This window comes from Lactuca sativa, chromosome 2 (assembly GCF_002870075.4).
Source record: "Lactuca sativa cultivar Salinas chromosome 2, Lsat_Salinas_v11, whole genome shotgun sequence".
Classification (NCBI taxonomy): Eukaryota; Viridiplantae; Streptophyta; class Magnoliopsida; order Asterales; family Asteraceae; genus Lactuca; species Lactuca sativa.
In genome coordinates, this window is record NC_056624.2 from 23,729,591 (window position 1) to 23,753,775 (window position 24,185).

A 24,185-nucleotide genomic window follows, 5' to 3' on the forward strand; every position below is an offset into this window, starting at 1 on the left:
TACATGACCTGTAAGGTAATTACTTATGGATTCCATATAGTTTTTAGCCTATGAATAACAACCAAATATAATCGAACATATACTAATTGTAGTGCCATAAAACAAAAAGCACACAGAGTTACCAGTTTGAACTCCCTCATACGATTATGATATCATGGTCATTTTTATTTTTGCAAATTGAGCAAAAGAATAGTTGCAACACAATGTGAAAAAAATATATCGATTATTAGTTTTGTTAAAGCACCAATGGCAGGAACTGTCGGTGATTTAATCACCAAATATATTTTAGTGTAATGGATTTAACAAGTGTTTCAAGAATAGTGTTTTAGTTATAATACAAGTTAGGAGGTGTGGGAGTGCACACTTGTATTTATTAAACATTGTTAGTACGAGGATTAATTTGTTGTTCTTTAAAGATGCAAATACAAGGTTTAATTTGTATTTTCTGAAAGTTTAAAACTGTTCTCGTTTTATCCGTTGAGTAGATAAGTCCGGGAAAGATAACGACTTGGTTGAAACACAGAAAACTGAAAAACGATTTCTTCTTCATTCTCTCTCAAAATTGATTCTGTGTTTTGTGCCTAAAATCAGAATCCTTTCTTTAGGAATTATCTTAGTTTGGATTTCGTGATACCCAAGGCAATTAGGGTCGAAATATCAAACAAGGAAAGTGTATCACACGATTCCTGTTTGTGATCCAGATTTCGTATTACCCAATTCGTAATTCCCAACAACCAACTACCAAGGTCACAAGTCTCTCAATAGGCCAACAGCCCGAGGTTATTTACTAAACATATACAATAAGACTAACACCAAGATTTTACAACATAATTTTCATAAAAATATGATATTTATATAGCATCAGTAATGTTACAAACATTGAATAAACAGTTAAACAGACATCAAATTATATTTGATGCATCTATGTTTTAAAAAACATCAACTAATTTACAGATATTGTCCTTGAAATTGGTATGTCAATAGCTACTACAATCAGAAATACCGACCAAAACTAGTGTTTCAATGTAGGAATTCACTGTGAATCTATACCCACTAATCAGATGATTGCTTAGTTCTGAGTTAGGCTCATAAACAACAAGCTCTTCAGTTGATTCAAACATATAATCTTGGACTTCCATAATAGGTCCGCCCTTCCTCCTAAAACCCACTGTCCTCATCAAATCACCTGGTGCCTTGATGGTGAATAGCTTTGTAAACGATCTTTCCACACCATGCTCCACCATCCATACAGTGCAACAAAGTTGCTCCTCAATGGTATCATCGTATCCGCTTTTATTGTATTCAAGTATAACAAGAGACTCCCTTAGCTTAGATACAGAAAGTAGGTCGAAAGTGATGATAGCCATCCTTTCAGGGAGGTCTACTACTTGAAAATTCTCATTAGTTATATCAAATGACATAATCAGATTACGAGTTTGAAACACACTATCCACAAGTGTACAATCTACAGCACACCAGTAGATAGACTTACCAATAACTACCTGGCGCCCCCTAATATGTATTGATATGGTGGGGAGATTTCCAGATAGACTTGTAAATTTCCCCGAACTTTGCTTATAAACCTTAACTTCCCAAAAGTTGCCAATTTCGCTTTTCAGTTCATTACCCCAACTCCAATGCAGTTGAGTGATCTGGATGATCTTGGTATCAATAGTGACAGGACAAACTCCAAAACCAAGAACGATTAAATGATTCGTATATAACATATCAGGCAGTGCAATAGCTATTGATTTTCTAACCGAAGGATTCAAAAGAACAGCTATCCTCTTTCTATAGCTGGAACCAGAAAACCGATAACCTTTGAAACACAACAAGCCATAAGAACTACCAACTATTTGTGGATCTCTAATGGATAGGGGAAGAGACGGAACAAACCTATGTTGGGGGAAAGAGTCATCATCGACAAAAGAAACAAATTTAGGCACTTGTTCTTCTGAGCTGTACGATACAAACAGATGTTGTGGCTGTGTGTGGCTGACGCTGTGAGCAGCAATAAACTCTGAGCTGTCGATCAAAGACTTCCATGTTCTTGACACCGATCTAAGCTGAATCAATGATTTGATAGGAAGCCTTTTCAGGATTGCCTCTTGGATATGGAAAGGCAGTTCGTCAAACATTTTAATTGTGGGTGTCGTTGGTACCTGATTTTTAACGGTTTATATAACGGAAGATTTTAAACTCTATCATACTAAAAGCACATGGACCGGAATAATTGCATTGACTATAAATTAAGATATATTTAAATACAGTTGGTAATTAAATAATAATATTTTTTGAAAATATTATTTGTTCCAATACCTGTAACTAGGTAATATCATTGGATGCATGAATTGGCTCAATAATGCAAATTCAAATAATAACATACAACTAAATTATTATTATTATTATTATATATATATATATATATATATATATATATATATATATATATATATATATATATATATTAAAGTTATGAAAAAAAGTAACAGGAAATATGTAACATATTTGTCTCTTTTGGTCCCTCTACTTGCATTTGTTATTTCTGCCATTCTAGGTCCCTATATTTTGATGTATTTGTCACTTTATTATTTTTATTTTCCTTCCATTGATCTTCGTTATTGACTGGTCAGTGGGTTTCATTTGGTGTACACATGGGTTGGTTGGCTACCAGGGTTACCAGGTGTGATCCACCGCTTCATTCAGAAGTGATACGTGTTCTGTACACATGAGCAGCCACCGCCCTAAAAATCCGTTCGTGTTACAGTCTGCTTTTCCAAACTAACCTCTCATCGCTTCCTTCCTATGCTCTGTATCTCTCTTCTTCCCTGTTCCACCAACTCCTAATTGATATTTATTTTCTTCCTTATCAGGTCGATATCCACTACACCCCCTCCTCTCTCACACTCCTTTCCGATATTCGACCTGTGCTTGCCTCTAATGATCGGCGGTGGCTAAGTCATCGGGAACTCCACAATTTTAGATGGGCATTCAAGAAGAAGTCCACAATTCAAGGTATGAAGAAGAAGTTCACAATTTGGGGATTCAAGATGAAGTCCACGATTCAAGGTATCCAGAGTTAATAACACGTGTCCATGGGAAACGAAAGACTACTGCTTCCTTGTATTCATTTGTTCTTGATTTCTCCTTCTCACCGACTTTATTTGTATTTGCTTCCGACTCTAATCGATATTTCCACCGGTGGGAAGAAGAAGACGGTGGTCCATTGTTACCATACCCAATCACCTATATCTCTACTGTTGGTGCCCAACAAAAGCCCTAAAATCGATTTCAATTGCTCGCTCCTCCTCTTTGGTGGATATCGTTTTAGCTTTTCAGGGAAACAACATTGATGATGTAAGTATGTCAATCCCCTTTCATCACCTCTAATTCTTATCCTGACACATCTTCTACTGCCCTTCTACTTTTTTCTTTCTTCTTTATCCAATATTAGCCTCTAATTGAATCCCTTTAAGGTTTCTAATTTTCGTTTCAGGTAAGATTGGATAGTAAATTACAATATTGTCTTTTTTTTCTGTCACTTATCTGTAATCTTTATCTATTTCTTTTCCTGAAAAGAAAGAGTAAAGGTCAATAATAGCAACTGCAAGGTGAAATGGTCTGCAATTAGGGTTCTTACAGAGAATTCAGCCACATGTTATTTAGATCCTACGAGAGCGGAAAAGTATTGATCATTCTATCACATGGTCTGCAATTAGGGTTCATTGTAAAAGTCAAACTTACTTTGATCCTTAAGGAAAAGTATTGATCATTGTACCACATGTTATTTAGATCCTACGAGAGCGGAAGGTCAAGGTATGAACTGGAATGGAATCACAACATAACGTTTCAAACTCTAGAATTATGGATTATGGCAATGGAATAAAATGGCAATGGAATCACAACATAACCATTGATCATTCCATAATTTTATGACCATTTTTTGTAGGGATGTGAGTTGTTACATTAAAGGCAGCCTTACATCGAAGAAGTTTTTATTACTAAAAATTTGGAACTTAGTGTTAAACTCCGATGCAGACATGCAGTAATGTGAAACAAGTTGCTGAGAAGTAACCTAAGAAGAAGGTCAAGGTATGGAATGGAATCATTAATTCCATTGGAATGAAATAAAAAAACGTTTTGTTTTTGTTGGATGGAATTAAACTGATAAAACTAATTTCATTCCTTTGTTTCATGTTTTAGAAAAGTTATATTTCCCCTGTTGTATATTTCCCTTGCAATTTGTACCACAAGGGATATATTTCCCCAGTCGTTTTTTTTTTGTTTGAATTTATTGTAGTCCAGTCTTATGTTTAAAATGAAAGACCAATTCATAAATTTTTTTTATTTGAAAGGTGATGGGGTTACTTTGTTAGCATTGGTTAACCCCAAATCTGTTAGTTATTTATCTTTGTCTGTTTTCCCAAATGCAATGCTATAATAAGGAGAATTTGAAGTAGGCGAACCATGTGAAACGAGGACACATTTAAAAATGACACGCAAAAAATATAGCACACACTGACCCGGGCGAAGCCCGGGGTACCCTACTAGTTATTATTATTATTATTATTACTATTATTATTATTATTGTTATTATATATATATATATATATATATATATATATATATATATAATAAATATATAAAACAAAATGACGTATTATAGTGATTTGGGTACCTAAGCTTATATACCCTTAAGGGTATATTCACTTTTCCCACATATATATATATATATATATATATATATATATATATATATATATATATATATATATATATATATATATATACACGTTGGTTGCATTTGCTTTAAACATGTATACTCAACTGTTATGATATTATACTTGATAGTCACCCGCCCACGGACTTTTCCGCTGATCTGGTTTGGGGGTGTGACATTTGCCTTATTGTAAAGTGGTGACTGAGATTGAAGATGAACTTGGTACTTTATGGAACTAATTTATTTTTGGCATCCACAACCTGATCATCACCTCTCTAAAAAATCGATAACCGAATAGTATAGCCAATGCTAACATTGACATTTGGTTTGGGATTCTTTGATATTTTTAAATTCAGCCCTTCTTTAGTTTCATGGAGTTATGCCTTAAACTCGAACAACCTTTAAACAATAGAGAAGCTCAGATGCATTATGGATCGTAATCTTCTTCATAATCCTATTATTGCTTCATCGTTTATTTGGTGTAAAGAAGTTCCGATCAATGTTATATGTTTTCTATGTAGCGAGTCTTTAGAATGTGCACACCATGTCCTAGTTGAATGTTCCTTGGCGCAAAGTGTTTGAAGGTTGATCTGGAGATAGTGTGGTGTCCATCAAGCTTCCTTTGGTAACATAAGCGATTTATTGAACTTTGCATCTAACGGGGGACGTTGTTCTATGAAGCGTAAAATTCTTATGGTGATTTGCTATTGTATGTCTTGGTGCCTATGAAAAACCACAAATAATAGAGTCTTCAACAAAAGGTTGCCCTCTCCTTCTATGGTGACTGACAACATCATTTCTACGGTGTATTGTTGGGTGAAATATAGAAGAAATTTAGCAAGTTGTAATTGGATTGATTGATGTATCTCCCTATTTTCTTGTAATTCCGTTTTTTGTACATTCTTTTTTTCTCTGCTAGAAATGGGTCTTTTTTTTAATGCTATTGATGGTTTCCAATAATAATAATAATAATAATAATAATAATAATAATAATAATAACTAGATGGGTGACCCCATTTCGCGGGGTCCGGATTTTTGAACTTTTTTTGGTCCTACATGTGGGAGATCTGGAGTGAACGTGTTGCACGGGTTGGAAACCATCAGTTGACTGTAAAACAGATCATGTTTGTCACTTTTTTTTTGCAACTGTTACACTCCAAATCCAAGTAATGAATAAAAAAGTATCTACTTTTTGATACATAAAATGATAATAGAATAACCTAAAGATTTGGTGCATGGTGATTATCCCTCTAATTCCAGTGATATCAAGTGGTAAAATCCTACCTTCGTATTACATTAAAAGTGAATAATTAGAAGCAAAAGAAAGAGAAATACATTTTAGAAAATTACAAATAAACAATGTGGGTTAAATGCAAGAAAAAACAATAGATTTCCAATTTGTTTCCAATAACCACATTACACTTTGAAAATATATACAATTTGGAATTTACCTCAACATTCTGACTTTCATAAAGATACGTCAGATGTATTCATTTGAATTCAGCCCCCTAAAAGAGTTACAAACAAAAAAACTATAAGCTTGTGACAAACCAATAATTCATGTATTTTCGGATAATAGGTAAGATCATAAAAATAAAGTGTATATTCTATAAACTAAATGTGTAATTAATAAAGAAACGAATAAAATGGAGAGTAAACCAATGGTCTATTTAATTTTCACTATACCTTTTGTAGATACTACAATATTATGAGAGCTTATATAAATAATCAAATAATCATAAATGTAATAGAGAAATGCTATGAATGACAAAATATAGACAAAAACAAACTTAAAAAGCATAATGTGACACAATATGAACTACCATCATTTGGTAGGTACATAAAAATTTCCAAGTTTTCTTATAAAGACTTCATACACTAACAGAAATCCAATAAGTCAGAAAGCCATACACAACCACATACATATAAAGAAACAACTATAATTATGACGTTTAGGGATAACTTATTCTTGTCATTTGACTTGCCCTAGCTCATTGGATTTGGACTAACAATTGTGATATAAAATAATAAAATTAAACATTTAAAGAAAGAAATCAAATCTGTCGATGAACAATGAATTTAAATAACTGAAATACAAATACCATACATTAAATTGCAACTTTGTTTGACAAATCAAGTTAAATTGGGAGTGACCACAAAACTATACAAAAGTATCAAAGATAATGAAATTGTGAAAAGAACTAAATTGGAGTGAGTAATCATTTATGGATTCTCACGGCATTTGCATCTATAAACATTAATCAGATTATTATTATTATTTTTAATCAAAATATAATAAAATTGAAAAACTTAACTTACTTGTTTTTCAAAAATATCGATAACATTGCGGTCAACTTATAACTTTCTTAAACGTGAAGCAATTAGTTGAACCACCTTGTGTACACCTTCACGTTCCCCTTGCACCTCCACAACACTATCATCAGACAGAGCAACTACAGGGAGGTTTTTTGCATCCAAAAAATGCAATTATAAATTATAATCGACCTTTTATTTTAAGAATATTATAATATATTTTCCAGCAAAACTTTGTCCGAGCACTCGAATTACACAACCGGAAGAATCTTGGATGGTTTTTATGGTGGTGCCCTGCTTTCCTATCAAGTTCCCCGCTTGTGTAGCAGCCACAGGTAGGCTTGTGCTGATTATATCTCCAACTGGCGGATGAGTACGATCAACATCCACATCCCTTATCCATTTACGGATTTTCAGTAAGCCATGCACTGTAGGAGGAACTGAAGCATCTGGTTCTTCTTTTGCAGTAATCAAGACCTGATAAAAAGAATATGTCTCCTGATTAGTAACATGTTAATAGACTTCTTATTTTACATTAGGATTAAGAACAATATGGTTTCAATAAGAAGCTAGCATGCATCATAATTAATGTTTCTCGCTCTTCACACGGTTTTCTGGGAATGGGAAAACACGGAATGGATAATTAATTATAAAAGAAATTTAGATTATGACACCATGATTTATTTGGATACTTCACCTTGATACATTTGAAGATACCATGCCGCATGACCGCATCCTATTGGTTAATTTATTTTGCATATTTGTATAAAAATGTGTGGCAAGACATCAACCAACCACTTCCGAAGTTACCAGATGACATAGGAGCTTTTTCGTAGTGACATCTGCCAGGGGTACTTTTGACATTTAGTCAAAGTGACTTTTCAGCACTTCTGGATCCTTGGCTCTTCTAAGCGAAACCACTGTTACTTCTAATTTCTACAAACCAGTTAAATGAGTTCATGTTTCAACAAAATATTTTTTGACAAAAAGGAATTATTACTTGGAAAATTTAAAAGATAGTTTCCTAAATGTCATAATAGTCGATTATAAAAGTCAAACACGCAACAAGGTAAAAAATGGAAGCTTGGAATATGGCCAATTTTTTTTTTTTTTTTTTTTTTTTTTTTTTTTGGGATTTTTAAGATTATATGTAACCCATACCTCAAGACTTGGGGAATTATTTTGCAAGAAAGGAGATGAGATACCAGTGACTTTTCTATTTCATCCCATTTTCCTTACCCATCCCTTCCACTTTGTGTTAAGACTATTGGCAACAATTGTAGCAACTTTCCCACCAACATATTTCTTGCTAAAGTCGTCCTTGGTTCGCTAAAGAAAAGCCATGGTCACTTGTCGGCCAGCAGATTCAGCAGCCACAACACAGTATGCTTCATGATTCAAAAGCAGTCGAATAATAATCACTTTTGCAATGTAATAAAGCATAGATCAGTACATTACAAGTCTGTTTGTCACATAGAAACCCATTAATACAAAAAGTTCATCAATGGAAGTTCAATAAATTATAGAAATTATACTCCGTTATAGAACTATCAACCAAAACCACATCACGATTCACGAATTAGATGAAGCGGAAATATGCATCCATAACAATTAGAACCGAATAACAGCCACAAAACTGAAAACAATAATTGGCCAAGAGATCGATTCAAATTGAAAGGTGACACTCACACGGAACAAATAATCAAGGAGTAGGGGTGAGCAAAAACCGAACCGACTAAAGAAAAACCGACAAAACCGCAATAAACCGCAACCGAAAAACCGAAACCGATGCAAAAACCAATGGTGCGGATTTAATTTTTGCAAAAACCGAAGGTCAACGGTACGGTGCGGTTTCTATCCTAAAAACTGGTCCAACAAAACCGAATCGCACCGCAAGCGTGTATAATAATAAATCAATCAATGTATATTATATACATGCTATTTAAAATAGTTATAAACGATAATATATTTATTATATGTTTATTTTGTGTTTGTATAAGACTATATGAGGTGCAAAAGAAATGTTCTATTGTTAGCCAAACGTATTAATCGATTACATGTAATAAGCTTGTAACAAATTAAGTCAAAATCAACCAACCTTCAATTATTAATTAGTTTGTGAGAGTAGTCACAAGTTGTATTTTAAGCAACTTACAATTTTTGATTATGTAATTTTGTTTTGAACTGAAAATAAATGTATTAAAAAAAACAGCACAATATAAGCTTATATGTACATGGTTTTCAGTTCTTACAATTTTAAAAAACCGAACCAAAAAACATAAAAAAAACTACACCAAATTCTTAACACGGTTTAAAAACCAAAAGCGCACCGATACAAACCGAAACCGCATTTAAAAACCGAAAAACCGAACCATTGCAAAACCGCACCCAATGGTTTTAAGAATGCAAAAACCGCACCATGCGGTTTGCGGTTCGGTTTGGTCTGAAAACCGCACCAAACCGCACCATGCTCACCCCTATCAAGGAGGCAGGTATCGGGAGCACAAGGTGGACCTGCTGCTTTCATCCTCTTTCCCGTCTTCTACTGTCAATATCCGCCTCTCAATTGATATGTATTTGTCGATTTCACATGGAGAAATTTATTAGCCCTAATAGTAAAATGGAACAAAACAGGGATTATTAAACTATAAGATTTGAAGCAGAAGTCCGGAAGTGGGGATTTTGGACTTTAATCAATCCAAAATTAAATCTGATGTGATGATTGTCGTGGGTTGCGAAGCGACAGTGGTGGATTTCGAAGCAACACATATATGTGTGTGAGTGTTTTAGCTGTCGTCTAAGTCAACGAGCCACCCGACCCTCCGCCTTGCTCACCTACCTGTCGCTTCTACATCTGTCGCACAAGAAACACACGTAAGCGATGGCAGAGTGATACATCGCATCGTCAAACGACTCCGTTTTTCAGTCTTCCTCTGCACCTAAGTCTATGTCGGTACAGAAAAGCAAAGCAATTAGATGTGGGGACGGGTTCGTCAGATGTGGAAGAGTGATGAATCGGTGAGTCTAGCAGGAAGAAGCAGGGTGAGAAAGAAGAGACAACAAAGTGAAGACCCGGAACCGACTCAGATCGTTTTGATCAGGAGGATAGCAAGGGAATGTGGAGAAAGGATCCAGAAACACTACCATGAACAACACGTGTGCAAAGAATGCACATAATTCCATAAAATGTCCCTATAGAAAAACCAATCCGAAAATACAACAAAACCTATAACTAAGGGACCATTTGTGCCAACCCTTACGGTGGATAACTTTAATATATATATATATATATATATATATATATATATATATATATATATATATATATATATATATATATATATATATATATATATATATATATGGGAAAAGTGAATATACCCTTAAGGGTATATAAGGTTAGGTACCCAAACTCACTATAATATGTCATTTTGTTTTATATATTCATTATAATGTTCTTAAATTTCAACCCCTAACTTGATACTTTCAAAATTTCACCATTATCTTCCTCTTACATCACATTTTTATGCCGAACGCCTACTAGGCTATATATATTATAGTTGAAAATGAAAATTATGTAAAAGGAAGATAAACGTAAAATTTATAAAAAATCTTGAAATTAAATAAAGATAGAAGTTGAATTAGAATAACATTGGACAATTACAATGTGTATATATAATACAAAACGACGTAATATGATGAGTTTGGGTACCTAAGTTTATATACCCTTAAAGGTATATTCACTTTTCCATATATATATATATATATATATATATATATATATATATATATATATATATATATATATATATATATATATATATATATGTATATATATACATCATTTGTATGTGTTAGATGTTTCAAAATCTCAATTACAATATGTTGTCAAAATATTAGATAGACGATTAAGCATCACATCTTCAAAAGCCAGTTATTACCTATTTTACTAGTTCTGTGAATACAAGTTATTTGAAAAAAGAGTATCAACAATAAAGTTGGTCACTTCATAAGTGTTTGTATGAATACTTGTAAAATCTCTCATTGTAATGTAATTGTGCTTGTTACTAAAAAGTCCTATATTTTCCATAAAATGAATTGTAGTCTTAAATTTACTGAGACCGAAATGTATAAGTATTTCACATACTTATGATAATGTTGTTTTATTTATATATAAAGCCATTTGAAGACTGTTATTGCGTAAACCAAAATGTGTCGTTGTTTCTTTATGTGAGTTTTTATAACCGTGTTGATGACCTAGATGGTCTGTAGCGACGTTCTTTAGGCGTCGAAATTTTATGACATTTGTCACCCACGATGTAACACCCCGAGATTCAGGTGCATTTCTTTCACCCTTATTCTTTGTCGTTTGGTCATGACTAGTCCTTGAGTGGAGGGAATGTAGCAAGTGAGTACGCTGGGCGTACCAGAGGGGTACGTTGTGCATACTCATGCGCTTAATTTGGACGCGGAGTCGCCAAGGTACGCTGGGTGTAGCTAGAGTTACGCCTGGCGTACCCGACCGAGGTGCAAAAACCCTGATCCGTGTTGTGCACTATTTAAAGGGTGCTAAGGCTCATTTCTCAGCCTCCATATCAGTGAGTGAAACCCTAAGAGAGAGCCTCCCATCGTCCTTAGTGTGTGAGAGTGTTGTTGGAGCTAATTGTGCTTTGGTGACTTAGTGAAGGAGAAGGAAAGGAGCTCTTGGAAGCTAAAGCTTGAGGTGCCAATTTGGATCTGAGATCTATAGAGAAAAGGGCTACACTTGGAGGTATAAAGTTCAAAACTTTCCTCTTTTTTTGGTTGTTGTTGCATGTGCCATTTCTAGGGCTAAAAACCCTAAATGTGGAGACTTTATGAGTGTAAATTGCTCCATGGTCCGAGATCTGTCCCTATTCAGTGGTATTAGTGATTTAGAACCATAAAGTTTCCATCTTGAATGATAGTTTGAGGTCATGCTTGTGTAATAAGCCTTCTAGAGTTAAAGGATGGAACATTATGGGAGTTGGTGGCTTGTTCAGCCATGCAAAGGCTTAAAGTCATCAACTTTATGGATTAAGAGGCTTAGATGTGGTCAGATCTAGAATTTGGACGTGGGTCTTAACTATTTAAGACCTCAAGAGCTACGGGGCTGAAGCTGGGGAGTACGCCGGGCGTAATCCCAATACGCGCCGCGTACTGGGTGGAGTTCCCTGATTCTGAGAGGCAGCCGGGTACTCTCAGCGTACACATCTGGTACGCGTAGCGTAACTTGGAAAGTTGACTTTTGGTTGACTTTTAGGGTATGGTCTATTGTGGGGCCTTTTGAGTTATGAGAGGGGTAAATTGGTCTTTTACCCTTCTGAGAGTGTCATAAGAGGGCATAGTCGAGCCTTTGAGAGTTATATTAAGTAGAGTATTTATTTCATATGATTAGGCAGAGGCTAGGCCAGCATTTACCGAGTCAGAGATTTAACGAGATACCTGAGGTGAGTCTTCTCACTATACTTTACCTAGTCTGGTAACAGAGTTATGTGACAGTGTACTATAGAGTTATATGTCAGTGTATTTGCATGTTATTTATGTGTTGTGATTTATTGTGATATGTGATATGCATAATTCATAGTTATAGAGTTGGGACTTTCGGGTCCATAGAGTTAGGGCCAGAGGGCCCATAGAGAGTTGGGGTTGTAGGGCCCCACTGAGACACATTGACCCGAGGGTCGACAGAGTTACAGCCTCGAGTGGCTATTATGTGTTAGAGTGGTATTTTGGGGAACTCACTAAGCTTATGCTTACAGTGTTACGTGTTATGTGTTTCAGGTACCAGTGATGACCGTGGTAAGGCGTCGGCTTGATTCGTAAACATACATGGGATTTTATGTATTTTGATCTTGGGAGATATTTTGTGAAACAATGACATTATGCTATGACATTTTATGAATGAATGAGTTTGTAAAAATGTGTTTGAACATGCGAAAAATTGTTTTAATTTTTACGGTGTTACAAGTTCGTATCAGAGCCTTAGTTTGAGGGATTCGGGTGCACCTTCGGGCGTATCTGAACTCAAACTGAGGATTTAAGGAAATTTTGATAATAAAATAAGTTTTCAAAAGAAGAACTTACGAGACAAACAGAGCAGAGTCGTGTGTACGAACAGCCAACGCCCGAACGGTGATTTCCCAAAACACCATTACTATAAGTGTTATAAGATATGATGTGATATGTTATATGATGAGCTATGCTATGTATGCTAGAGTAGACTAGCTATTCTTATTAGGACTAGAGTGGCCTGATATGTGATGCTTGAGTCTAGGAGTCTTGCTGCTAGGAATACTTCAGAGTGTTTAGGTAGCAGTGAGGAGGTTATGAGAGATCTGCTAGCGAGTATCATATGATTAGAGAAAGCAGAGTACTTGGGACTTGGGACTCTGGGAGGAGGACTTGGGGTGAATGCTGATGCGGTGTGGATGGTAGTATTGGGCCCGTACTACTGAAGACACCGGGTCAGTGCACAGTCCAAGTAAGAATCTTTGGAGTACCAAGGGACAAGTAGGGTGGAGTAATCGAGTATGAGCATACTCGAGCGAGTGCCTGATATTTATTCTTGTGTTGTATTTCAGAGAGAGGGAGATCATGGTTGGGATGCGCCACACGCCAGGGACCAGCGGTACAAGTTTACATGTTTTTGTACTGAAAACGCAGGGTGGTGATGCTTTGTTGTTCTAAGAGTTCAGCAACATAAATCCACCGGAGTTTGACGGGACCCAGGACCCGATTGCAGCGATGAGATGGATTTCGGATATAGAGGGGTGTTTATTTACTTGCTCATCTCCAGAGCATTTGAGAGTCCGGTTCGCGCTGAACCAACTTCACTTGGGAGCGAAGGATTGGTGGAAGTTTGTGACGGTGCACTTTATGCCTGCTGAACTTGCTGCAGTGACCTGGGAGTGGTTCACTGCTATGTTCCGAGATGAGTACATTCCCCAGGTGGAGAGGGAGCATTTGGCCCAGGAGTTTCTGACCCTCAAGCAGGGTACTGAGTCTGTTACAGTGATTACGAGGATGTTCCATGAGCGGGCGATGTTCTGCCTAGAGCACGTTTCCTCCGAGCAGGCATGTATGAGCCGATATTTGAGCATTCTGAGGAGGGATATACGTGAGTTCATGGCGAACTCGACATAACGGACATTTGCCGAGCTTCAGGCAAATGCCCGAAAGAGGTGTGTAGAGCAGGGTCGTATTTGCTGAGATGTAGTCGGGTACGCTCAGCGTACACATCTGGTACGCACAACGTAACCCGGAAAGTTGACTTTTGGTTGACGTTTAGGGTATGGTCTATTGTGGGGCCTTTTGAGTTATGAGAGGGGTAAAATGGTATTTTACCCTTCTGAGAGTGTCATAATAGGGCATAGTCTAGCCTTTGACAGTTATATTAAATAGAATATTTATTTCATATGATTAGGCAGAGGCTAGGCCAGCATTTACCGAGTCATAGATTTACCGAGATACCTGAGGTGAGTCTTCTCACTATACTTTACCTAGTATGGTAACAGAGTTATATGACAGTGTACTATAGATTTATATGTTAGTGTATTTGCATGTTGTTTATGTGTTGTGATTTATTGTGGTATATGATACGCATGATTCAGAGTTACAGAGTTGGGACTTTCTGGTCCCTAGAGTTAGGGCCAGAGGGCCCATAAAGAGTTGGGGCTAGAGGGCCCCACTGAGACACATTGACCCGAGGGTCGACAGAGTTACAACCTCAAGTGGCTATTATTTTTTAGAGTGGTATTTTAGGGAACTCACTAAGCTTATGCTTACAGTGTTACGTGTTATGTGTTTCAGGTACCAGTGATGACCGTGGGAAGGCGCCGGCTTGATTCGTACACACACATGGGATTTTATGTATTTTGATCTTGGGAGATATTTTGTGAAACAAAGACATGATGCTATGACATTTTATGAATGAATGAGTTTGTAAAAATGTGTTTGAACATGCGAAAAATTGTTTTAATTTTTACGGTGTTACACACGACCTGTCGGTCTAACTGTAGTTAACAATTCGGGTGTGGTATTCTCAGTCCCTTATAGATCTATACAAAATATCACTCTCCCCACACATGAGATTCTGGTTATAAAACAGGACTTTCGTGTGTACTTTGTAATGCACAGTAAAGATAATGAGTGACAAAATTTGTTCAACGAGTTTACGTGTTTTTGTACTGAAAACGCTTGTATATGTAACTATTCTCTAAGTATAGGATAATAGAGAAAAATGACATGAAATAATTATATATGTATTTTATATAATTATACTCTTTGCACAACAGGTTACAAAGGGTAATGTTTCGTAAACTGTATATTTATAGTTTATTGTAGAAAACGAGTTTGTAAACAAAACATATATATATATATATATATATATATATATATATATATATATATATACACACACACACACTTTAAAGTGATGATTTAATATGTTTCGTAACAGTTGTTCATATTATTACGTTTTTTACCAAGACGTTGCCGGTAATAATATACGAGTGTGGTAGTAAAGTCATTGCATGTAATTATTAATTTTTGTAAAAATTGTAAATAAACGTATTTAAATGGTTGTTTTTTAACGTAATTTTCTTGTGTGTGATATTTGTATCCCCCCCCCTAAAAACATAGGAAACACTTTTAAAATGTAGGGGTATGAACTCACCTCGATTGTGATTGCGGTTAGACAATGGGATAGAAATGGTGATCTTCGAGTTTAGAAAAAGTGGAGGATGTCATATCCTAATCGTTTAAACACATAATAATGTGTGAATATGTCAACTAATTGCTAAAGTGTTGAATAAGCACTAGACAAAATGAGAATCAGTTACAATAATCCTAAGGAAATTACTTCATGAATGAAGCTCCAGGGAAAGTTTGATTCTTGAGTTTGAAAGGAAATGAAAGATTGATACTTGAGACAGAACTGTGAATGTTTGATAGTTTTCTAGCTGTGAATGTGAAATGGATTTTAAGAAGGGTTCATATGTGTGTATTATATAGTATATAAGAAGGAATGAATTGGCAATGAGTTGATGTTTACATTGGTAAATTGAATTATCATCTTGGGAAGATAATTTGGCAAATCAAGTGGCACCACATGGCCACTTTTTGGGGTGTTTTCGGCCAAAAGAAGCTGATTTCAGTCAAGCATGACCGAAATCCCTTAAAATCATTCACAATATGTTGATTTCGGTCATAGCTTTATCCAAGAAGGATTGTTTTCGGCCTTAATGGGCTTTGAACTTAGGGTTTTCAGTCCTATGTGATTTCATGAAGAGATTTCAGTCCTATGTGATCAAAAACTCACTTGTATAGGGCCTAATAGTTAATATTACTAAAACAATGTAATTCTTTTGACTATTGTTGACTTTCCAAGGCTTATCACAACATAGATTTCAATGTATTGCACATGAAACTCATATAAACATGTTTCATGGCATTTATGGTTCTATTGCATCAATGTTATGATGTGAATTCACTTATACACGGTTATAGTTTAGACTTGTTTGTTAGATAATTTTTCTAGTTGTGAGATCATCCCCCCGTTAGAGGGAATTTCGTAACGAAGTTAGTTCTAAAGTGGGCACTCATGAACTAAGGAAAAGATGTAGGTACTTTTTCTTCATCTGGTCTTTTCGTTCACAGATGAATTCGAGTCCTCGTTTGGCGTTGCAGCGGACCTTCACTATCATTATTTGGCTCTGTTTTGTTTTCTTGATCACTCTATCCATGATTTCTACAGGCTCTTCTACGAAGTGTAGACTGTTGCTTACTTCGATCTCATTGAGCGGGACTACAAGGGTTGCATCTGATAGGCACTTATTTAGGTTGGATACATGGAAGGTTGGGTGTACGTTGCAGAGCTCCTGTGGCAGATGAAGCTTGTAAGCTACTGGGCCGATCCTTGCAAGGATCTCGAATGGTCTGACATACCCTAGATTCAGTTTCCCACGATTTCTGAAGTGTATCATTCCCTTCCAAGATGATACTTTTAACAGTACTCGGTCACCAACCAGGAATTCTAAGGGCTTGCGTTGCTTATCAGCATAACTCTTTTGGCGATCTCGAGAAGCTTTCAATCGTTCACAAATTTGAACGATCTTCTCTATTGTTTCTCGAATAATCTCCGGGCTAGTGATAGTGCTAATAGGTACTTGCCCCCTTGCAAGTTGCGTGCCACCCACTTCAGCCCAACACAAAGGTGATCTGCACTTGCGGCCATAGAGGGCTTCAAATGAATCAACTGTAATGCTAGTGTCATAGCTATTGTTGTATGAAAATTCGATGAATGGTTAGTGGGTATCCCAAGCTTTACCAAAGTGTACCACACAAGCTCTCAGCATATCTTCCAATGTTTGGATTGTTCTCTTGCTCTGTCCGTCGGTTTATAAGTGATAGCTTGTACTCTTGTCAAGCCTAGTTCCCAATGATTTCTGTAGCGTTTGCCAAAATCGCAAGGTAAACCTGCTATCTCTATTCGAGATAATGGATATTAGCATGTCATGTAGACGCATTATTTCTTTGATATACGTCCTTGTTAGCTTTTGCATTTTGTTTGTCTCTTTTGTTAGTAGGAAGTGTGCAGACTTGGTTAACCTATCAACTATCACCCATATGGTGTCAAGTCCACCCATTATCTTGGGCAAATTTTAATTTTAATTTTATTTATTCAAGTACTTGATTATTACTCCTCCATAAAATGCGATTTGTCTATATTTATAACTTGTGCACAATTACTTTCTATATATACAAATATAATGCATGACCACTTAAATCTAAAGTCATATATCTTAAATTAATCATAAGTTTCATATGAAGTACCATAGTATGATCGGTGGGGGTCCCGTATTGAAAGTCATGCACCAGCTTGTACTTTTCTACTTTTGATATTAATATGAAACATGATGAACTTATCTTGGCAAAACAATGAATTGTGTATACATGTAGTCACTCGGCCAAGTGGGAGAATGTTAAAAAATAACACATTAATGTGGCCTTCGAACTATTTTGTCATGCTTATTACATGTAAGGTACATTTATATTGCGTACCATAATGTTTTCCATAATGACATATCAGGTCCCTAGATTTAATGTTTGTAGTATGATGGATATGACAATTGCCTATAACTTGATGGACCAAAATTTTGAGGTCCCAATCTCTTTTCCATAAGGTGCAACTAATCAATTTAATGCCTTAGCACATGGACGATCTGGAGGAATTTGAAAAGATCTCCAACTATGATCTAACTCCTTATAAACACCAAGATCGTATATGTTAAGCCATCCCATCTATCCATTAGAAAATTAGCATGGCACCTGATGTGTGTGAAACGAACTAGCTTTAATCCTACTTATAAAATTTAAATTAATCACACAAAAGGCAGTGGACCTATCTATTGATGGTATAGTTCTAGTAAGCAGGGTATCGAACTTAGGGAACAACAATTTAAACTAATTACTAGAATTATCTAATAGCAACTAACAAATAATAAAAGAGAGGGTTTTCTCTAGTTTTACAAGACTCGAAACTTACTAACTAATACTTAAACTAATTAACTAAAAGCTAGATACGCAAAGATTCGACTAAATTCAATAATGAAGGAGGCTTCTGTTTAGGTTCAACTCAATTGATCCTATGGTTGATTTTATGGTAATAGTGCAATGTATTAATTCTTCTATTGGCTACCGCTTCAGGTGATTAGGTTCACATTCGCTACACTAATCCTTAGAAAACAATCTAACTCAAACAGTGGCCAATTGTCTAATTTAATTTAATTTCCTAGGTTATTTGTTCGGGTTAATTAAGACTTTTAATGGTTAACTAATTTGGCCCTTTAGTTAACCTCTTGCTGATGGTTCATCACACAAGCTCACACGTAAATTTACCTATTTTCTTGTTAATTATAGTTTCACATTCGCTAATCCTAGTCATATAATAAAGTGCTCACATAATTTATACGAGGTAAACAATTAAGAGATGTTCATGCAACTTAATTATCTTCCTATTAACAGAAAAACAGTTATCATTCACACATATGGTTCTTTAACAAACTAAATTAACAAAGTCACCAAAATTAAACTAGTCCTACAGTAAATCAAACCATAGTCTAAACATTGTCTCCCTAAGTAGAAGTTAAAAAGTTTTAGCTCATGACTGAGACAATTGAAAGCATAAAAACGAAATCTATATGTCTATACATGATGAAAAACAATAGATTGAATTAAGAATAATGAAAATTGCCTCTAATCTCATTTGGAATATGATTTAGGGTTGGATCATTCTCTAGGTCTTCTCTGACTTTAATTCACAGCTTTTCTCCCCAAGTGTCACACCCCGCTAAAGCGGAAACATGAGGCGTGGCAGTATAAAGAGTTTCATAGCAAAAGTTAAAAGACAACACCAACCATAGTATTAAAAATCATTACAAATTTACAATGGGTTTGAACAACTTTTAAAAGAAATTACAATGAAAATTGGAATACAACACATGCGAATGCTCCTAACAATGAAGTGTCCCTAAGTGCCACTTACTCGATGATTCCTGAAAAAGCATGTAAAACGAGCGTCAACTATAAAAATAGTTGGTGAGTACTCACAAGTTTAACAAAATAATATTGGTTCATGAATTGAAATCAATGTTTTGATAAAAGTTTCCAATAATAAAAGTATAATGTTAAAAGGAGTAAATAAGTTTGTAAAAACAAAGTTCTTTGTTATCATGAGAGATAAAGTATGTTTCCTGAATAAGATGAAACATTTATATTCTCATTGAAGATAAAGTTCCTTACTCAAACGAGTAAACAAGTTTCATTGCTAAAATGAACATTCAATTTCGTTGCTACACTGAGCAAACAATTTCATTGCTAAAATGTGTATATAAGTTTTCAGTGATAAAAGTTCATTGTTGTAATGAGAAACAAAGTTCATTGCTATAATTAATAAACAAGTTTATTGCTATAACGAGAAACAAATTTAATTGCTATAATTGATAAACGAGTTTATTGCCATAATAAATAACAAGTTTGTATGTGTATGAGCAAACAATGAGTTCTCAACCAAACCTATGACTGAAGCCCTATCAAGATCTATGCTTATCGTTCCATAGATTAATATGGTATCATGCACTCCAGCAATAGAGCGTGTGATGAGTTGTCAATTCCTAATAACGCTATCCATAATGACCATCAGCTCAAAGAGTTAATGGTTAGAGATAAGGGAAGGGCCTTAATACGATAAGTTCTCATGTTCCGTGTTGCATAGACATACATAGAGAGATATAGCAATAAAATAGCAATCATGTTTGATACAAATCAATTTAAACACAACATTCAAATAATAGTTTTTTGGGACATGCTTTTCTACCCCAAAACATAAAAACTGAAAATAGGGGAGTGTGTGAATACTCACAATATGCAAAATACAGCAACCAAGTTTATACGAGTCAAATAAATACAATGAATATAAATAGTTTAGGACATGCTTTTCCACCCCAAAATATTTAAAAACCGAAAATAGGGGAGTACATGAATACTCAAAATATGCATTGAGATTATGCAAATTGTGCCTTGACTACGCTCTATTCGTACCACAATCGATTCCTACAATAATGGTAGAGTGTCTAATCGAAATCTAACACTAGTATACTTACTACTACAATAGAAATATGCCAATAGTGTGTCAAAATGTAATATTTATCAGTTACAAACATTTTTCTGTGAAAATTTAATTTCAATGAATCAATCGTTATATAACAATTTAAGTGGAAATTTCCCATGATTGAAATGCTAATATTTATCATTTAGAGGTGTTCCAATGATTAAATATTCAAAAGTAAACCAATTTAGTTGTAAACTTTCCCAAACTTTGCACTTCATTTTTAATTGAAGTTAAAGACTTTAAGATAATTTTTCTTGAATTTTTTATTTGTCTAACTATTTTTCACCATTTAATTCCATGATTAATCATAAAATCATGGAAAAATAGTAAATTATCATGAAATAATTTTTGTGTAACTATTTTACAGTGTACATAATCTAGGAAAAATATTAATGTGTTTTCAAAACATTGAATACAATTTTTCTAATTTTTGTGTATTTATTCTATAAAAATAGAAATAAATAGGTAACAATTTCAAAAACTCATTAAACTTTTTTTTACAGATGTTATTACACATACTTAATCTGTGAAAAATATAAAAATGAGTTTCTAAACTGTTTAAGCTATTTTTATGATTATTGAGCATTTATTCTAATAAAAATTGAAATAAATAGAAAAAAGTTTCCAAAATTACCCAATTTTTTGTATTACTGTTATTAAACATTATTAAACTGGGAAAAATATAAAAGATATTTTTCAATTAGTCTTTCTATTTTTCTTTGTTTTATCCTCCTAAATAATCATTAATTGGAGAATAATTATTAAACAGTTAAAGTAAATTACCAAAATTTTAATAAAGTTCATATATAGTGTAAATAATCTGGGAAAAATCTCAAATGTGGTTTTTATCTACTGGAATACGATTTTGTGTATTTAAGTGTATCTAATCTTAGAAAATAGGAGATAAGTAGTATACCGAAGATAAAAATCATCAAAATTTTTATGAAAAATACTTTTTCCTGTTTTTGGATGAGTAAAACTATTTTTCATGTTTTTAGTCTATTATAAATACAAAAATCGGAGAAAAATATGAATACACAATGAAAAATTCTGGAAATACTTTTCTAAGTCTTCCACAGAGAGTATAATCTGCGAAAATTATTAGATACCATTTTTATATTCCCTAATGTGGTTTTTTTGATTTATTACAGGTAAACAAAAAGAAAATTCAAAACCATATTAAACAGCAACAAAAATTGATGAAACTTAATAGGAGATGTTTATTAACATAGGGGATCATCCAAGAATTTTTACAGAATTTATTTACTAGCTGAAGTATTTTATATGATTTAACACTCTATTTTCTTATTATTTTCATGTAAAAATAAAGAAAATATATATTGAGCTGAAAATTTCCAGAACACATCTTCATACAATTTAATAACATTGAAATTTTTTTTCTTATTTTTGATGTCGAAAAACATGCCTACAGGCTCAATAAATTATAGAGAAAACTTGGTTCTTGTGATTTTGGTTAAGATTATTGATATTATTTTGAAAATTTTTGCAACATGTTTCAAAGACTTTTAAATCAAGATATTTTTGTACCTCTTAATACATGATGTTAAGAGTTCAAAATAATTTTTGAATGATTTTTAGTGATGAATAAGTCCTTTGAACATGCAACACAAAACAAATGTTCATAAGGAAAGTGCTGTTTGAGTAACAGTTTTGTAAAAATTGTTAAAAATCGAAATATTGGAATTTTCTAGTGAGGTCAGATGGGTTTGAAAGCTACCTCAAAATATTATATTTCATAAAAAGAATTACGAATTTTGGTTAAGAAATGAGTGATATATGACAGTTTAAAGTCAGGTAAAGAAATCTTGCAGATTGCATGCATGATGATTGGTTAGAAAAGTGAGTTTTCATCATTTCCTTGAGTAAATCTTTTGAAATATTTTAAATATATTATGATAAACTCATATTTTAGTCATGTTTCCAGAGATCAAAAGATTAAAACTTATCAAAATTTATACATGCATTTATGAACGACATTTTGTTTCTCAAAAACTCTTAACTTGAGTTTGATGTTTTAGTCCTTAAAATCGATTTTTGCACTAAGATCATGAACATGCAACCTTGTTTATCATACATGCATGGTGTTAAAACAAATCCATGATGTTCTAAAAACCATTTTAACAAAAAGAAAACAAGTTTGAAGAAGATGAAGAAGTAGAAGTGTAAGAAAAATAGCAAAACTTGAAGGAAAAGTGAAGTAGAAATCGATTTTACCTTCAAGAACACCACAAGATGATGAAGATTTCGAGTTTGAGGAGTGTTCTTGGGTTTGTTTTCTGGAAAATTTCGTGGTTCTTAGAGGGAGGAAGAGAGAATGGAGTGGTGTTTGGAGAAAAATTTAGAGAGAAGGTAGAGAGAGTTTTCTAAAGAGAGAAAGAAGAGAGATGTGTGTGCGTTGGAGAATGAGAGTGTGAGAGAGATATATGGAGAGAGGGATCTGAATTTTTGAGTAGAATACCCATTTCTCATTCATTGTCATTCATTTTCTTTTATAATACTCGTCGAGTCCATCACTTAATCCACGTGTACGGCAAGTTAAGGATTCCTCAGCTTCGCGAATCTTCGTAGCGACTCGTCGAGTCGATGCTAGACTCGTCGAGTTCCTTCCATTTTTTGGTCTTTTCTACTTTTGATCGTTCCAAATCTTCCCGATGGTTACTCCTACTTCTTTTTGCTTTTGAGCATTCCTTTTGGACTGAAAACACAATTCAAACACTTTTAAGTATCTTTTGTCCATAATATGCAAATAAATAGCTAATAAATGATAAAAATGAAACATAAAAATACAGCTAAAAATGCAAATATCAAAATACCCCACACTTGACTTTTGCTTGCCCCCAAGCAAAACTGAAATTAAGCATACTAATAATACATAGACAATCCCAATCTAACCCAGCCATTATGTCAAGACCACAACGCATGCATTTGTGGCTAAATAATTTTCCTAAGGACCCCCCTTAACCTAAATACTCACAATCCTCATAAACACTAGCCCACTTTTTCCGAACAATGCTCATCTTATGCATCCCTCCGAATCCATCCGTAGAAAACCTCCCAATCTCAAGGTGTTTTTGGTTGAGCAACCCAACCATACATATTTTAAAAATTACAATTCTTCGATACCACTATGGAACTTTTGGAATTCTTCACTTTCTTTGATAATTTGAACTTTTAAAAATTACAATTCTTCGATACCACTATGGTGATGGGTTTTAGCCATAAGAACTTTCCTATGTGCGCATGCAAAACCCTAATGCTCGGATCTAGGCTTTCTAATAAACATGCTTTGAATCCAAGACTTCTAATGACTAATTAGGTTAAATAACAACATTGAAATAGATCTAGAATCATACCTTTGAGTTCCTTGTTGATCTTGAGGTCTTGGAGCTTCTAGAGTCACAAATGTCACTCCTCTAATGGCTTACAAACACCAATAGCAAG

At 34.4% G+C, this 24,185-nt stretch overlaps 2 protein-coding genes across 8 annotated transcripts; one reads left to right on the top strand and one right to left on the bottom strand.

Moving 5' to 3' along the window:
• Positions 1-977: 977 nt before the first annotated feature.
• On the bottom strand, positions 978-2,138 carry LOC111903678 (F-box protein At3g07870). Its single transcript, XM_052768794.1, has one exon. It carries the CDS (start codon positions 2,136-2,138, stop codon positions 978-980), a length of 1,161 nt encoding a protein of 386 aa, XP_052624754.1.
• Positions 2,139-2,515: 377 nt separating this feature from the next.
• On the top strand, positions 2,516-5,655 carry LOC111903671 (uncharacterized). Of its 7 annotated transcripts, XM_052768286.1 has the most exons (4): positions 2,606-3,069; positions 3,210-3,357; positions 3,793-3,816; positions 3,950-4,404. In XM_052768286.1, exons 1-4 carry the CDS (start codon positions 2,984-2,986, stop codon positions 3,968-3,970), a joined length of 279 nt encoding a protein of 92 aa, XP_052624246.1. In that variant the 5' UTR covers positions 2,606-2,983; the 3' UTR covers positions 3,971-4,404. The 7 variants fall into 7 exon arrangements, 2 of the variants coding, with proteins under 2 accessions (XP_052624246.1, XP_042754952.1); XM_042899018.1 differs by having other exon boundaries at positions 2,607-3,069; positions 3,497-4,404; XR_008230126.1 differs by adding an exon at positions 5,242-5,655 and having other exon boundaries at positions 2,617-3,816; positions 3,950-4,092.
• The last annotated feature ends 18,530 nt before the right edge of the window (positions 5,656-24,185 follow it).